The sequence below is a fragment of the Perna viridis genome, chromosome 4, assembly GCF_037379345.1.
Source record: "Perna viridis isolate PV_CMFRI_1.1 ecotype Kerala chromosome 4, ASM3737934v1, whole genome shotgun sequence".
In the NCBI taxonomy this organism is placed as follows: Eukaryota; Metazoa; Mollusca; class Bivalvia; order Mytilida; family Mytilidae; genus Perna; species Perna viridis.
Window position 1 is genome coordinate 34,342,264 of NC_142448.1, and position 19,052 is coordinate 34,361,315.

Genomic DNA, 19,052 nt, shown 5'->3' on the forward strand with positions numbered 1-19,052 from the left:
ATGTAACACAACTAGGGGTTCTGTTTTCATTGGTCAATAACTGACCAATCGAAGCAATTTCATTCATTAAAAATTAAAATCACGATGAACCGCATACCATTAAAGCTTCAAAAGAACGACCTGTGTAAATACCGAATTTGTAATTTCCAGCTGTTGACATTTTCAGATATTATATGGTGTTATATCATTTCGAAGGCCTTTAGATTTTCCCAAATTAAATGGAGTTAATTTCATTTGAAATTGTTTCTTTACACCAGGAACCCCCTCACAGTTCACACCTAGCAAATATAACATGATGCACACTTCAAAGGTCATTTCTCTGGGGTCGTCATTAGATATCCTTTGAAGTTTTTTTTTTTTTTTTTTTGAATGAATGAATGAAAATGTATTTATGGGGCTATCACAGTATTTTATTTATTAGTCGTCCGTATGCCCGTTCGTGACTTCGTTCATGGCCACTAAACAACCTCAGTTGTGTATTATGTCACATGCAGTGACTAAAATTATTGAAAAAAAATAAATAGCAATATCGAGTCAAATCGAAGGACAATGCAACAATAATCCAGCCTTGATACCTCCTTTTCAAACAAGTTCAACAAGCATAGTACAACTAGCACATTTCAACTCGTACGTGACAAAATTATGATGATTTTTTATTCTTTTCTTTTCGTTTCGTTTCGCAATTTAAAGATTTCGTTTCGTTTAGTTTCGAAGGATACCATTTCGTTTTATTACATTTCGCATGTTATAGGTACTCAAGACAATAATTACTTTTCTGTTAAACAATGTCAGTATATCGTGAGAAAATATCTTCCGACATTGAAAAAATATCCATATGACTTAGCAGCAATGGGTTACTCTGCCCATTTTAATCTTAGAAGAAAAAATATGAATATGATAATCATAATTGAAAAGATTCTCGAAATTCACGCTTTTTAAAATAGGAAAAAGAACGGATGTGATGAAACGCGACAAGTGCGAAAGGTTCACCCTTAAAGGAAAATAATAAATACTTTCAGATGTCGCTAAAAGGTCTTTAACAAGTGTAAACACAACTTTAAGTAAGCTCTGAAAGGTCTGACAACGAAAGTACGTAATAAATCGACAACACAAAAACCAACTCCTGGCTGTGGACTAGCACATAAAATCTGGGAGTTGAAGTAGTTTTATAGGGCCTTAACCACCCCCTTTTGATGTATGGTCAAGAACAAACAAAACAAACATTAATCTCATCATATAATTCACTTAGTATAACACATTCAATTCTCTCTATGGAACGTATATATACACAATAAGAACGTTCTTGGTTACTGAGAGATAACATCACAACTACCAGCATTGTCACTACAATTACAATGGATTGTTGCAATAGGCAAGATTTGTTGTAAGGCAATACTAAATCAAAGACTGAAGTCTTGAAAGTCGCTAATCTTCAAATATTCACTGTCACTGATTTTGGCATCTTTAAACATCCGAAATGGTATAAATGCAATATGCTCTAATAAGATGGTTCCCTTGATATTATTGCGTACTCTTTCGTAACCGTTATAACCGAATGACTATATATCAATATCGGTGTTCTGATAATATATATGACCTTTACATAATAAATTGTGACGAACGCCTGTGTTTGATCCGGAAACTGGGTAATATTACATAAATTCAATGCTAACCGATCATTTTATCTTTTTAATGTAAACTTCCCATTCTAATACAAGCAAAAAACACGCATAGACATGTGTATGATATGTTTTGAAATGTACCTTTTAGCGATAATTGCGTCGATTATGATAGTGACAGGAAACCAGTCTATGAACAAGATGAAGCAGCTGGCAATGAATATTCATATATGTGGGGGCGTGGTAATGTATATGACCTATATAGTCTTGTAACTAGCCTCAGTGCCTGAATCGGAAACTGGGTAATGTTCAAAGCAAACCGATCATTTCATGTGAACTTTCCGTTCTCATACAAGCAAGAAAAACACGTAGAACACGTGTGTATGGTATTTAAGAGGTACATTTTTATCTCGCATGAAGCGAGAACTATGACGCTGTGGCGGTGAACACGGCGAAGATCTGCAGGATTGTGTGGCGTATAACTACAAATTTATGCAAATAATATGAGAATATTAAATGCAGAAACTACGAGTGCAAGAAGTCGCTAACCCTATTAGCGACTTAAAAATGACTTCGTTTTGTCGTATAGGGATGCAATTGGTGGTTGAATATCTTTGTGAACACAATGTTCAAAGAATAGACAATAATTGAAAAATCCTTTACGAATAAGTCTATTGAGTACAGTTGATAAATCAATAACTGTGTTTGAAAATAATGTGCTTTATACGCTATATTTCCTAAGAAAAACTGGGCGGACAGCACCATTTTTATCAATTTAGATCGAAGATCAGAATTGATGTAGCAATCGCCAGAGCCTTTAGATTTGTAAAGCCTGTTAGTATCTGCAACTATCGTACACTAACGCAAGAAAATAGTTCCACTTGCATAACCCATTAAGGTTCAAATGTAGATAGTTTGGTCCATTCTATATGTATTCCTAATACAATATATATCATATTTAATTCGATGTCATTTACGTCAATAAACAAATAATCCAATAAACAACGTTTACTGTCACTAAATATGCTGAATAATCTGCCCCGGTTTGTATTCACAACGATCCAATAAAAAATAGTTGTCATCTAACTTTTTATCAGTTTTATTTATATGCGTATACCCAAATAAACCAATCGTTCACTATCGATGTATCAAAATTGCCTACAAATGCTTTATTCTGCGCTATAGACGCATAACTAACCATTTGATGTTTAACTAGAAATGAAAACTCTGCGAGATTGTAAATAGTCATCAATCATAGAAATAAAGAGGAGTGCTTAGTACCAATAGGAAGCGCTATCTTTGAGTGTCTTACGATATTTCATGCAGACCCTGGCGGATCCATTTATTTACAAAAATGGGACAGTGGTTCCAATCAAGAAGTAATAAAAAGAAGAAAGGTCCCAGGCAGGGATTCACGCCCTGTTTCAGGCTTTTATCTGCTGCTCAAATTACCAAACTTTCAATAAAAGGGTGTATAACCCTCGAAACGATACTGATGTATCACTCACTGTATCGTATATATTTATTATGATTACTGCCTCGTCATATCGGTAGCCCGGAGATGACAAATACAAATGAAACTTTGTTGAGACGAATTTCGGAAATGGTGTCTGTCTGTGGTCTGCTGATATTGCTTTTTGTAATAATCATTCTATTTGGCTATTTTGGCCATGTGTTATTATAACAGAGCTGTTAGTGCTCCAGGGACTTACAAGTGCATGGCTAGTGATTCTTGCACGAGGCATAATTGTTGAAATTATATTCTAAGACTTGGCTTTATTTTAATATCAATGTACGGGTCGCTGGAACTATTCACACAGAAAGACACGTACATGTAGGTGTCTATGCAAAAACTTGTAGCGCTTGTGGCAACTGAGAAACGTAGCTATTTGGGGGTGGATATGTATCTTAGGACATGTTTATTTCAATGATGAATGATTTGACAGACAGTTTCGACCTGGAGGTTGACAGAAAATTTACAAACTGCGAAAGGTCAACTAGTAGTTAGTGGTGTAATACCACTATTTCGGGAACCAGTCGCCTACCCATTTATGAAAGTAGTTCAGAATGACACGAAGTAGTCCCAATATTGCACCATATCATTCTCATAGTTAAGTAGCGGTATACAAACTTAGTATCATCTGAAAGCTGAGTTAATGAACAGAAGTCGTAAAAACTTCAGTTTCTTTTCGAAGTGTAGGGTAAGATAATTCTAAACAAAAATATAGGCCCTTGATATGGCTCAATTTCAAAACGGAAGTAGTGATTTCTGCACCTGGCTACTTTCATGATTTTGCGGTTCTTTCTTAGGTAAGTAGTGTCCATCATGGTGAAACCCCTCCAGCACCATTTGTCCTCATGAAAAATTTGCTATGACCCTTGTAAATAGCTGGATTTAACATAGAAAGTAATGGGGACATAAATGGGTGCTATTACATCTCGTTGTTCTATTATGCAGTATGTCGGAGTTTTATGTTTATCTATCAATGTATTCCGTGTTAACCGACATCGAACCTGAATATAACACCAACTGGCGCACTGCTACGATGCATCATGAATTTCGGTGTATTCTTTTTTTTTTAATGTCCTTCGTAGTCAGAAATGTTAATTTAAAAATTAATCAGACTTCAATATAAAATTAACCATTTACAACAATAAGTTTTTGTTACGATAAGATTTAATTCGATTCCCGCACTTTCTTTTTATACCCTATTTTTGCAATTTTGATGATTTGAGGCCTAAGAATTCAAACGATCGATATAAATTGATTCAGTACACGAGTACTTTGATTAATCTTAGAATCTGAAGTTTTGTTACGGTAACAAAAACAGCGTTTGTGATATCGATACCCCTGGTGCAAATTCTTTTCTTCACATCTGTCGCGTTCATAAAAACCTGACACTTTATTACAAATACGAGCAAAACGGACCGATTTTGAAATGTATATACCGTAGGAGGGTCTTTCAGGAATATCACCATCTAGGAATGGAAAATTAGCAGTAGTAAAATCAAAATCCATTTTGTCAAAACGCACTGTAAGGGACATTCATGCCAAGTTTGATTGCAATTGCATCAGTGGTTTCAGAGCAGAAGACGACGACAGACAATGACGACGGATGCAATAGCTCACGTGCACGGCCTCTGGGTATGTGAACACAAAAGACCATTGGGGAGAGGTCCCCTTTACACTCGAAAACCATATCTGAAATCTGAGTGAAAAATACAAGCGCAGGGATTTTCGTGGGGAATCTTTTCAAAATCACAACAAAATAATCAAAGTATTCGTGTACTGAATCAATTTACATCTATTGTTTGATTTTAAAACCTAAAAAAATCGTCAAATTGCAATAATAGGGATAACATAAAAAATGACTAGTTTGCGTAAGATTATACAGGTTTAAAGATGAATGAATACAAAACTCTCCAACATCGTACATAAATGAACTACTAACCACTAGTTGGCATTTTCCAGTTCTGAGTTTTGAATTTTTAAGTCGGAATTCAATTTAGCTGACTCAAGGTCGAAATTATCTGTCAAATCATTCTATTTTGAGCCACAATAGTTGAAATCAATCCTGTTCTTAGATACTTTTATCTCTCATCTATTAAAATATTTCGCAAATTCAACAAATTGTCACATTAACACCGAAGTCGGAATATGATTTCAACAATAAAGTCTGAAGAAGCAAACACTAACCATGCACTTTTAAGTCCCTTAAACATCGACAGCTCTTTTATCACATATAATCTAGAAACATCTAGTTTTAAAATTGAAACAACGCCGAGTTTCTGAAAATATGGCCAAATAGCCAAATTGTCAAATAGAATGACAATTACAAATAACAATATCACCAGACCACAGACTTACACCATTCCTAGGAAAATTAGTATACCACCGTCTAGATGAAGTTCTCATCTTCGATGTCGTACTAAAATGTGTTCAACATATATGTCAGTTTTCAATTCATATGAATCGGCGGTTTTTATTTTGTTTTGATTTGTTTATTTTATTGGTCTTTTTGTTTTGTTTTCGTTCAGAGGGATACGGGATCAGAATGTTTCCAAGGTTATTAAAAATAGAACGTACCCTTTCGGCATAACGGTTTATTGCAAAAAGGCTCCATTTTTTTTTTTTAATGCTGTTGTTCTGATATATATGAAATAGTGACGGTTTGGGTCATCCTTGTGTAGAAACTGACCAAAAACAAAACAAAACAAAAAGAGCAAATTATAGCCTGGAACCTTTTACTTTATCGGAATCATTGACTCCTTTTTGAAAATATTTGGATACAACTCTGAATGAAATGTGAAGACAGCTCTTTCGATAGGTACTCAGCATCTCTTCTAATGATGATTTTTCTTTCTCGTATTGGTGATATTGTATAATCTCATAGGATTTCCTAGCTAAACATATTAAGTGGCTTATCATGTGTCTTACATTTGTAAACACGCGAACGACTAACAACAGGTACTAATAAGAGGTTGGAGGTCTGCTATTTTTAGTTGCATCGCTGTCAATTGGAACCAAATTAATCAGCATATTTAGTTTAAAATAAAAGTTGTTTATTGGCGTAAATAACACGGAATTAAACTTGATATATTTTTTTTTATAATTGTAAAAAGGACATGATTGTTTGCATTTAAACCTAAACGGAGTATGTCAATAAACTATTTTCATTCGGCGGTGTAAGGGGGTAGTTTCAGATGACAACTGGCTTTACAAATCTACAGGCTTTGGCGACTACTATATAAATTGTGATCTTCGATCTAAATTGATAAAAAGACAATTTGTAGGCGCCTTATAATTCGAAATCTGTAAAAGATATCTGAAATCTGGTTGAAAAACGCAGGCAAGAATTTCAATGAAGAATCCAATAATAAATTATATCAGACCAGAAATAAACAATCTATCAAGAAATCAGAAAAAAAAATGTTTCTGGCCTCTTCTTCTTCTTGTCTCAAGTTACAACCCAGTTTTCCTTTTGTGGTGTGGTACCTTGTAATACAGTTTCGAAAAGATTCATTTACAAATAGTCAAGTAATCGTCTGAACATCAGGGTAACGCCCTTTTTGTCCCCTAATTTCTGAAAAGTTCCTTTCAAGCCTTTACCCCAAAAATCAATCCATGTCTGACCATTGTGGAACAATATCATAGATATTCTTATGTTTTATTTGAGTTATTTATCTATTTATTCATTTAGTTATTTCTTTCCATGAAAATCTTGTTTTGGGCCATCTAGAACAGTTGCACTTAATTTTTTTTGCAGTTGTATAAAAGTTTCATTTTTTTTGTATGGCCAAATTTCATATCTCTCTATCTCAAAAACAGTAAAAGATAAGCCTACCTATAAAAAAATAGTAAAAAAGTTATAACAGAACTTCAAAAGGAACTGATTGACATCTGAATCGTAAAAATCAAATTCAACATTGAATAAACTTTTCCTATCTAATGATAATACCCATTTCCCCCCCCCTCTAACCCATGATTTCAAAAGGGGCAGGCAAAGACCTCCAAAAACTAAAAAGCACTCAGCCATGTCCCAAAGAATAATGTGTAGAAATTTCAAAAAGATCGGAAAAGTTGTACACAAGTTATCCTTAATAAACTAAAGTTAACAGATGACAAGGACAACAGGGTGATACTATTATTACATGACCGAAATTTTTATTGCAGTCATATAAAAATAAACAGTAGCTACTGATATGAGGTCATCTATTTTAAATTAGATGGTTTTTTTTTTTGGGATTTAAACCCTAATTAATCAGCATATTTAGTTGAGAGTACATGTTGTTAACTGTGTTTGAATACTGGCTTAAATAACCAGAATTTAAACTTGATATTTCAGAAATACCTGTAAAAGTGACCTTGGCATTCGAATTTGAACCTGAACAGGATATGCCAAAGGAAATATTTTCCTGTGGCAGTGTTAGAAAAAATGCTAATGCTAATAGGTTTTACAAATCTATAGGCTCAGGTGACTGTTATATCAATTCCTATCTTCAATCTAAATTAATAAAAAGACCAGATAAAACTTCTGTCGTGTTTTATTCACATAATACATTACATTTCTATGTACACTCACATCATGACTTGTTATTCTCTTTCATACAATTGCACATTAACATGATATAAGGTTTTAATTTCAATGTTATAGCACTTCAGATGACAATAAACAGTAAGAAAAGATAAACTTTTATTAGCTTTGTCAATTTTTTATCACCACTTTCAATTTTTAGTGACCAAAAAGAAACATGGTGAAAATGACAAAAATGAAGTATCATTGATTACTGGTTAACTTTATGTATGCAATTAAAAAGTTCAGAATGACTAGATTTTTTTCCAATGTAGAATTAGAGGCAAAAGAGAGATAACTCTGTCTCATGTGCAAGTTGTATTTAAATTTTGTTAAGGTGGAAAGCTAGATATTTCTTAACAAATCGCATCACGACTGGTAATGCATAATAATCCTTTTTTAAAATATTCAAAATAATCTACCTCAGTGGTTCTGGAGAACTGATGGCTTGTACAATATGAAAAATTATGTATCAATTTTTTACATTTTCATGGTCTGTTGGATCTCCATAACAATTTCTTAATGAAGATTATTTTTCTGCAAGTCAGAAAAAAAGTTGACAATTAAACAAAAATTAAAATGAAACCCAAAATGGGTGCCAATAGAAAAAAAGACAATTTATAGTATAGCAATACATGCAAGCACAAAATATTTTTCATTGAAAAAAAAAACACTCTTAACAAATACATATGAAACAATTATCACATAAAAACTTAATGTCGATATTTCAACAGGTTAAATCCACTACTAACCATCAAAGTGCATCTTGTTTTACAGTCAAAAAACCATCACATTTTAAAATAGAAAATATTGCATTTTTTCTTACAAAGCTAGATCAAAACAAGTATTCAAATTTGTAAGATATATTTAAAAAAAAAATTGTTTTTGATAATCTATTTTTCCAGGAAGGCATGATAAAATGGAATCGTAAGAACTACAGAACACAGTGAACTCAACATGACAATTTTAATAATAATGTTACACGACATCTTTGCCCCCTCATTATTTAAACCTGAATACACCACAAAAAGTTTAAATGTTTTTTCTCCTGGTATCCAGTTTCACACAAATATCACTCATCAAAATATGTACAATAGAAAAGTGATTAAAAATAAATAAAATTTGAATGCCAACATTGATCTCTAACCGTTTCAACTATTAAAAAACTTTCATCAATATAAACACTATTTAACAATTACATTCTAATGGTTTCTACAAAACCCAAATAGCTATATTGCAGTTTGGCAATAAAAAAACATATCAGTCATTCCAAAGACATATCAGACATTTGGAGCACTTGAAAAGTCAAATACAATTTAGTTTGGTCCAGTTAATGATGTAGATCTGCAGGACAAAGAGTCCAGTAAGCATTAGAAAATGATTACATGTAACATTTATAGCCAAATGTCCTGTGAAAATTATCTTATGACTGGTGCAGTCATGGCATTAACTGAACCAAATATCTAACAATGGCCAGAAGACCTTAGTTATGACTGATATACTATTCCTTCAGTTTGCTTTACCTAGAAAGGATTTTAATTTGCATTTCTGGTTTCCCATCTTGATCCTACATAGAAATCAACTCTTACTTTGTAAGTCTAAGCTTCATGAATTATATGAAACCCAAAAGAATCAATGACTTTTATTTCATAAAAACATTGCTAGTTAAAGTGACCATTTACTTCTTATACACAAAGTTATGTATACTTCATTCTATAGAGTATTTTATGACACTACAGATGGTTTCAAGAAAATTAAAATTGAGACTTTCATCAAGTTCCTGAGCTTTTCCTCAAATCATTGAATTCAATCAAACAGATAAGTTGAAGAATGATTTCAGGTTTACTCAATTTGTGATTTTCTATGAAAAGGGATCCTAAGTCATAATTCAATAAAAACATACCAACATAAAAAAAATCTTTTTAGGACAGAGAAAATCTGATGATCAGACCATTTATATATACTTTTTCAATTCTTCAAACCTTAATATTTTCTTTCTTAAACATTGACACAACTAAGCAATGACAAATATACATGGATCTGGTGCCAAACCTAAATTTGAGACACAAAGCACCAAAATTATTCAATGTAACAAGCATGCAAATTATTTGTAACAGTTCCTAACTTCCCAAAAAATTTAAAAAATAATAATTTGAATAATGGTCCATATTGTTTGACTGTATCTAAAGCTCTACGCTGGTAAAGATATCTTCTTCCCTTTGAGTACTGAAAAAAGAAAAACAGAAAACAATTTAACAAAGACAAAATATTCAATCTTCATATGACATTTCAAAAGGAGATAAAATGTACATAAATTCAACTAACCAGAGATCTGAAAAGTTTAGTAATATACCTGGTGATTAACAGGGAAAAAGAGGTGGGTCTTTCTTTGACCAGAGATCTTTAAAGTTTAGTAATATACCTGGTAGTTAACAGGGAAAAAGAGGTGGGTCTTTCCTCGATCAGAGATCTGAAAAGTTTTTTGAGTAATATACCTGGTGGTTCACAGGGAAAAAGAGGTGGGTCTTTCTTTGATCAGAGATCTGAAAAGTTTTTTGAGTAATATACCTGGTAGTTCACAGGGAAAAAGAGGTGGGTCTATCTTTGATCAGAGATCTGAAAAGTTTAATGAGTAATATACCTGGTAGTTAACAGGGAAAAAGAGGTGGGTCTTTCTTTGATCAGAGATCTGAAAAGTTTAGTAATATACCTGGTAGTTAACAGGGAAAAAGAGGTGGGCCTTTCTTTGATCAAATGGAAACCACTGAGGAAGTAATTAATTCATTAACTGGACAGTTGTCAAAAAGATTTCAACTACCTATCAAACTTGGATTAAAACATCTATGAAATGAGAGAGAAAATCTCCTTTTGTAACTAGTACACTGAGCAGACTCACAACCATCTTCTTTCATGCACACATCAAATTTCATCCAAATCAATTCATTTATTTAGGAACTGAGCCCACAAGGCTCATAAAAGATGGGAGACATGTTGATTACTACTAAGTAAATACTCTTAATTAAAAATCTTCTTTTTAGGGGGATATAAGGTTATTGAAATCTAGTAACAGCAAAATTTTCAAGTCCGAGGACAAAGTCCAGATCTGCAGAAACAATAACAGTAAATTCTTTCTCCAACAGTTTAATGTATGTAACTGTTGCAACACACAGCTGGTCAAATAACTGTCAGTAAAATTAAATTTATCAGGCACAGATTCAATAGAAAAGGGACAGGTACAAGAAGTTCTCAGTACACCAGACTAGACGTGTAGTTGATTTGAGAGACTGTGCCATGTAGAAGATCAATAAAAGCTAAATCATGATGCCTCAAATTTATATGAATTAATTGATTACAATGTCATGCAAGTGTTTTCTTTAATTATAAAATTTATCTTTCAAATGCTACTTATGATATAAATTTGTTAGTTTCTGTGTTATCTATAATTGGTAGCATACATGTACTTTTTTTTTTAACAAATACATATACTATTTACTTTACTAAATTACTTTGCAATTTAAGTTAAATGAACTATCATATTAAGATAAAATGTTCACTATAATGCAATATTTTATGAATGATTTTTATTGGACAACATAAACTTCAGGGTGAATAAGCCAAGATTGGTGCTTTTTAATTTTCACACATTTAAAAAAAGCAATATTTGTTAAAATTTCATTAACATTTACATGTATATATGCATCAGTCACATTAAAATGGACATAATTATTATTTTTTCTTTAACCATGGTCAAAAATGAGTACTTTCTGGCTTCTATGAGGTTATAGGTTTTCCTTCAATTTAGCATGGCGCTGCACCATGCCTTCACCTTCTAGCGCCATGCTGTCCTCATCATAAATTTTACAATACGCCCCCAGATGGCCAAACTGAACTTTTAAGTTATAGGATTATCTTGATTATTTTTAATATATCTGCATGTCAACATATACTCCAGTTGTGTTGGAAACCCATTTATGATACTTTTACAATACCATACTAGGGTAAAGGATGTTTTATAGCAGGTTGCCCTCATGTCAAGGTGGGTTGTCACCAATATTACCTTCTGTGAGGGTTGAGTGGCCTCAAAATACTTAATTGACCATGCCTTCACAAATTTATGGGGAATACAATACAGTGTTCTCTTTATGAAAAATGTTCTGTCTAATCAAACAAAAAACAGTTCAAATATGTCATTAAATGTTCTTTGGCTCTTATCACAAGTGTAAGAATTACATATAAGGTGAGCTCAGGAAAAAAAATACACAAAAGTGATGTGATAGTAGCAATAAATGTCAAAATATCTAAGAACCAGGAAAAAAAGTCCATAAGGAGGGATTTCAGCATCTTTGGAACAGGTCAAAACTAAACACAAACCAGCAACCATCATGCAAGCTAAAAGGTTATACAACTTAACAAGAAACATTGACAGAAAGGTTTCGTGAAAGTACGTACAATTTTCGGACTGTTTAGACCTCCAGCAAAGGGGCAGAGTCCTTGATAACAATCTTATCGCTAGTAAACAGCAAAGAGCCCTTTCCTGAAAATATCACAATTTTCGTTAAAGTTTTTGGTTTGAAATGAAAATCTGTTTGTTTTAAAAGTTACTGATAATTTTAAAAGCTCCCCTTTGCTTGGAGTTCTATCTGAAAGTTAGGTATTCTTATTAGTAGAACTGGATACCTCAACCGATTTTTTTTTTCACAAGCAAAAACTTTTTTCAAATAAACATGAGTATCAGGTATTCTATAAAACCCTTTATGAGAAATATCATGGGATAACAATTTAAAACGTGCAGAAGATTATAACTATAGCTTATAGAAAGATATGCTATACAAGAACAAAGTTCCATAGAGCCGTCTCTTTACAGGATTTTTTTCTCCTTAAAAACCCAATGGCATTTGAAGCTGCTTGATTCCTGAATACATGTTACAGAACAAAGGGTAAGTTGTGGTTCAATTCCCCCTCTTAACCTAATACTGGTGAGAAAAATGATAACCTTAAAATTTTGAAAGCACAGAACTACCCTAAATTTGAAAATATTGCTTTCACTCAGCACCACAGTTCAATAAGTCTCATCTTAAACTAAGTCTAATTTAATCTAATTCAAACCAATTAGCAAAAAAACAAATAAGCTGTTCTGCAACTGTTTTGTAGAAGTGGCTATATTTGAGTGACTTGGTCTAGTATACTATCAAAAAGCATTAAAATAAACCAACAAAAATACCAACCCTTTGTAATATATAAATAGAAGAAATCGCAATACAAAATTGTCTGTACTACACCAGCTACAACAGCGATAAGATCAAAGAATCCTTCAGCATAGTATCGGTAGATCCAATTCAAGAGATACAGGGCTCGGTAAGACCCTAAGGCAAACAGGTAGTGGCTTGTGATGGTTTCGGCTTCTCCAGTCTTACTGACCATAAACAACTGAGGAAGAATGGCAACTGACTCCAAGTAGATAGAAAATGTCCATAAAATCTGCAAAATAAACCTTGTTAATAAGCTCTAAAGACGGTGGAGTAAATGATCAATGCATAAAATCTGCAAGAAAGAAATATTCAAGTAAAAACCTCAATGAAGTACTTGGTCATTTACATTAAAGTTACTGACTGAATACCCTTACACTGACAAACTTACATTTTTATAATTCTCTAAATCAATATCCGTTTTCAATATATATAAAAAATGCATTTAATAAGCAAGGTGCTCAATATCAACATTTTTTCAACTTAATTTATAGATTACAGAATTTACATCAAGTCTTTGAAAGAAAAAGAGGCAACAGGTGTTAATAAAATAAGTTTCTTCCTCTTGTCTTAAATTCATTTTTTATTCCACAACAGGTTTTTATTGATTTTGTAAGAAGTCTACGTGTCTTCTGTTTTGGCTGGTTGTATTTGAGTTCAGATACTTTCAGACGAAGTGAAATTCTTTTGTTCCCATCATATTTAATCAAATTTTCAGAGTTTAGCCAGAATCCATTTTTTACTCATTTTGGGCATAGAAAAAGGTAGTGTCCTTGAGTAAGACTGAATTTCAAATGTATATTACTTTTAATATTTATTCTGTACCTACTGGAAAAAACTTTACTGCCTTTTCAAATCTCACGTTACTTACATGTAAGTGAAAAATTACAAATAAATAGTTTAATTTTTCTTCTAATAATGGACACATTTTCTTTCATATCAATACAATGATACTGAATATGTCTGTTCAAAGAATTTTTTACACTATCAAACATGCATTGTAGTTATTACCTCAAGGGGAGAGAACTCATGGTTGACAAGGAAAGCAAGACCTCCAACTGGAACAACTAGGAACTCAACACGAAATGTATCATGATTGCTATCATAGGTAGCCTTGAACTTAAAGTATATCAAATAAATGGTGAAATACATTGAAGCGATGAAAAAGACCTTCATACAGGTGTTGTACACAGAAATGAATGATGTGAAAAGATCTAGGTAGCGAGTAGTGAAGACTATGGCAAACAAAATCTGACTTTTCCCTGAAATACCTGAAATGGAAAAAAGAAAAAAAAACATGTACACGATATGTATATTATTTATACACAATGATTATCTAACTTCAGAAGTTCTTACTATAAGACTAAGGTAAAGGTGTACAAAAATCTGGCCATGGTTTACATTATACTGTATAATACATATGTAAATATGTCAATGTATCAACAGATCTCTTTTTCCTGTAATTTCACTTTTTACCTCATATTTTTATCTAACATTTATTTAAGTGTCAGCCCATATAAAATTCAGACACTACTCATGGTAGAGGTTATTCATTGTTTTCATACACATATTCTATATTTTTATGTAATGTTGGTGATTTCCATATTCAGATCTGTATTGATTTAGAAAACCAAACATTTATCTCCCACTAAGATCAAACAAATCAAACCACATCAAGAAGGATAACTCTTGTAAAGTGCCAATTTTATAAAGAATCTATATAATTTGTATCCTGAAATTGCAAGAACCATATAACAAACTAAGACTAGTTATGTGGTCTTTAACTTAATGAATTAGACATAAAAGAGAATTCCATGGGTTTATTAATTTTGGCATGCATGAATAACATCCTGTCCAATTTTAATACAGACTGCTACTTTAAGTGATATGCCAAAGGGCTTTGACCATTTCTTTTTTGGGTACACAAATTGTACATATACATATATACATTGTATGAATGTACATTTGTGTACTTTGATTAGCTGTCCCTCAAAGGATTTTTATGATAGAACTTAACAGGTGTTGTATAAGATTTGCTTCAAATATCTTAGCTTCCTTAAATGAAAATTACAAACATAAGCCTTAAGGCAATTTACAATGCATGGCATGAATACTAATTTTTATTACAAGAAAGTGTATTGGTGTGTAACCTAGTTTATTGGGGAAAAAATGAGAAAAGCCACAAATGATATTGTAAAGTAGTCTATGAAATAAAGAGTTTATATCCATAACATGAAAAGTTGTGTTTAAACAAGCAAAAATAACAAGGTGAAAAAAGTGGTCAATCATGAAGAGATCTGCCTTGTTAACCAATCTCTCTCTACAAATACATTGTACATGTACCTACCATAAATTTGTACACATTGGTGTACTCCCCATGCATGTAAGCATGTTAACAAGAACTTAACAACAATAAAAGACTGCAGTAAGCACTTATACATGTAATTGTTACATGTACACATACATTTTATAAATGGCTCACATGTATAATGCCAGATTTAAATCAATTGCAAAAGACCAAACAAATTCATTGACTGTTGTTAAATGAGCAGACATCAATTGAATATTTACTTACAGTTAGTACATATATATATTTAACATGTTAAAAGCTTGCAGGACAAACTCAACTTGTACTTGTCATATCTCTGTTATCAGTACATTTTATTCGATTTACTTGAATCAGCTGTGTGACAAAGAAATACAAATTTCCAATTACATTTGGTTTGACACATCACTGACATACTTTCGAAAAGTGGAAAATACAAAAATTGCTCAAAACTGTGAATTCAATATAATGAAAGTATAAAGAATAATAACTGAAAATCTGTCCTCTCACAGTAGCAGTGACTCCAAATTGCAAATAATCAGATTACCAAGTGTACGATGTTCCTGGGTTGCTATTCGAATGGTCTTTTCCTACATTTCAAGTTGAACATTTTTCAAAAGGGGAAATCAATAATTTTCTGTGTACAGTAGTGACAAAAATGTAAAAGAGAATGGCAGGAGAACAGAATCTGTATACAATCTCACAGTACATGAACTGCTATATTCCATAAACTTTACTTAAAGAGTAAAAGTTAGTGATGGTAGAAGAAATACTTGCAGCATATGAGACTCATGTTTTTAAACTAGCCATTTAATTTTCTAAAAGTTATTGACATTGTTGCATCTTGATGTTTTAAAGCTACATGTACATGTACACATGTAGGCTGTACTCAAATGTTTTATGCTAATATGCTCCAGAAGGGAGCAAAACAGAAGAAAAGTAAATAAAAAATGAAAGAAACGAATTTTGGGTCCAAAAGCATTTCAGTAAGATGGGAGAAAAGGGGTTTCTGGCACATGTATTTACACTACTAGTCCAGTGTCACAAAGTTCAAGTAAAATGTAAGTCAATAATCATCATGAACTCCGAAGACAACATAATTAGGGTATAAACTTTTGTTTCTTCAGGAGTATTTCAGGTTTCACCAGGTCTCATAATTAACCAATATTTAGTAATGACCTGTTACGACAGGCCTAACTTGTGTGTTTGCCAAGTGGCATTCTATAAAAATGGTAGGTTTTGTCTGCACTATGCAGACAACTTGTACATAATGTGTATATACAATTCACTGAAGCAACAAAGGACAAATTTATAAGCCTGTATTGCAGTGTCTTGAAACTCAAATGTGAAACAAAAGCAATACAAAACAAGCAGATAGTGTTGTTTTGCTTTATCTTCTTAATATTTGCAGGAACAGCTGACACGTTGCACGTGAAGTATCAAATTACATTACACAGTCGTTGCTACTTGGAATTGAGAAATGCACGGAAAAGACTACAGTGATTGTAAAGTACAAATGAAAGTTTGACTGTTCAAAATTTTTGCAGTCCAACTGAGCAGTTGTTATTGTTTAAGCATGACGTTGCTTTAACCGGTGCCCGGCAACAAGTGACAGGCGTGTATTTATGAGATTACGAACTTACCAGCGACTGAACGAGTCTTCCACATCTTCAAAAGCAATATCAAGATAGCCCCTAAATGGGACATGTCCCCAATAAGCCTGAAAATATTCATGTTTGTCCGCTAACTTCGTCTTCCACGTTCAAAACTGAAATCTATGGCGGCTGCGGACGTGGCCTGCATTGACTTGTGGGAAATTTTTGACAACAAAGGGGAAGTAACTCAAAATTATTCATGGATTAGCTAAGTTATGTCTAACACAACCTGAAACGTCACATATCAAATAGGAAACTACATATGGTAAAAAAAAAAATTGTTAAATCTTCGATACAAAACCTCTCTTGACAATTACTTGGTTTCCTTGGAACTATTGACAAAGTAGTTAGTATTTATTTCAAGTTCATGGACAAACAAAGAATTTCACATTAATATTAATATGTGGTTTAAAATGTCTCAACACAGAAAGATTAAAATTCAGGGCATCCAAATATTAATAAACTATGCTGAGTTTTTTATCTGATGTGTTTCGAGAAAGTGACCCAATTGCATAAAAAAATGAGTCTACTGAGACAACCTACTAATTTGGACAAAGAATTTTGGTGAAGTTTGTCAAATCCAGCCAAATGTGACCTGCTTTACTGTAACAGGTGCTTTGACAACATTACAAGAGGGTAATCTCTAAATCACTGCCAGTGGCATGAACACAGATCTTAGTTGCGATACATTCGAACATTTTTAATTTTCTTTTATTTTAGGGAAAAAACATGCTTTCAGTTTTTTATCTAGTTATCAATATTTGTACAAAACTTGACGTAAAAGGGAGATAATTTTTTAAGTCTGGAGATTGTAATAAAAGTTTCCCTTTGCACCATAATAGAACAATTTTTTGCCGATCAGAAATACTTAGCCTATTATGCAATTGAGAGAGAATTAGTAATGCTTTAAATCTCAGGGGTTAAAATATACTTTTTGTAATAATATATAACCCAAAATAAACAGATGTTTAAGAAACTTCAACTTTTCTCCTCTTTCTTTAGTTTCTCCATGCCCCCTGCAGAGTGACAGCGGGACATTGGATAATATCTGTCAATTCATCTGTCTGTCTTTCCATCTGTTAGCAACACCATGTAGCTGACCTGTCAAGTTTAACATAATTTGTCTGGAAATCAGGAAATAATCAACAGAAAGTAAATGATTTTCAAACAAGAAAAAAGAATTGGGAGCCTTAAAAGAGTTGAATCTTATGTTCCCCATAATATTGTATATTTTTCTTACAACATGCCATGGAGACACTATTCTACACATGGTACAACCCATCATTTAAAGCTGCATAAAAAAATTTAAATAAGAAACATTCATTATTATGACCTCTAGTGACACCCCATCATCCCAACTGCAGTATATGGTCAAAATATAAACCAAGTCTGAAATTGAATCCCACAATATAGCACACTTATAAACTGCTCATGTCAAAACATCTAGTAGCTGTAATAATGGTTTTAAAATTTAGTTTAGAAAACTGTTATGAAAAAATGCACCAAGTCTTTCAAATGAGGCAGAACAATAAATATGTATAGGATGCAAGTAAAAGAAAACATATCATCTAGCTCAACAAACTACTTGAAGTTTTAACCTTGTAGCCTAAGCCTTTCCAACTATACTATAAAATAACCCTAGTTTTAAATGTCCATCCACATTATTTACCATTTTATAACTATGTTTTCCTTACAAAATAAAGAAGGCAAGAAAATACTAAAAACTTAGAGGTATAGATTAGATTTATTCCAGAATCAACTATATAAGGTATCATAAATAACTAACTGATTGCAATAAATCAAAATTATTTCACTTCATTTCAACAGAAAATGTTTAACATTCAAATACAAAATATCTTCAATCAACAGTGGCCATATTAGTTCACGAAATTCATCGTCTAATACAGAAAATCATTTCGTTTGTGTAATATACTGATCCTTTAACTATAACTTCTTAAAAAGCTATAAACATGATCATCATTACCCATAAAATCGTTTAACATTAAAGTATGAAAGGAATCTAAGCTTCAAAAATAAAACTCCTTGTATTATCTCCCTTTATGTCATATTTCAAAAATTTCAGTTTATAATAATTATTTGTTATACTTCTTAGATATGTGCAGTTATACCTT

The 19,052-nt window shown here is 32.4% G+C and overlaps 1 protein-coding gene across 2 annotated transcripts; it reads right to left on the minus strand.

Moving 5' to 3' along the window:
• Positions 1–7,646: 7,646 nt before the first annotated feature.
• Positions 7,647–17,074, minus strand: LOC148619858 (ER lumen protein-retaining receptor 2). Of its 2 annotated transcripts, XM_088580212.1 has the most exons (5): positions 16,909–17,074; positions 13,951–14,210; positions 12,919–13,171; positions 12,143–12,227; positions 7,647–9,919 (listed from the first exon to the last, which is right to left on the minus strand). In XM_088580212.1, exons 1-4 carry the CDS (start codon positions 16,997–16,999, stop codon positions 12,157–12,159), a joined length of 675 nt encoding a protein of 224 aa, XP_088436338.1. In that variant the 5' UTR covers positions 17,000–17,074; the 3' UTR covers positions 7,647–9,919; positions 12,143–12,156. The 2 variants fall into 2 exon arrangements, with proteins under 2 accessions (XP_088436338.1, XP_088436339.1); XM_088580213.1 differs by lacking the exon at positions 12,143–12,227.
• Positions 17,075–19,052: the final 1,978 nt, after the last annotated feature.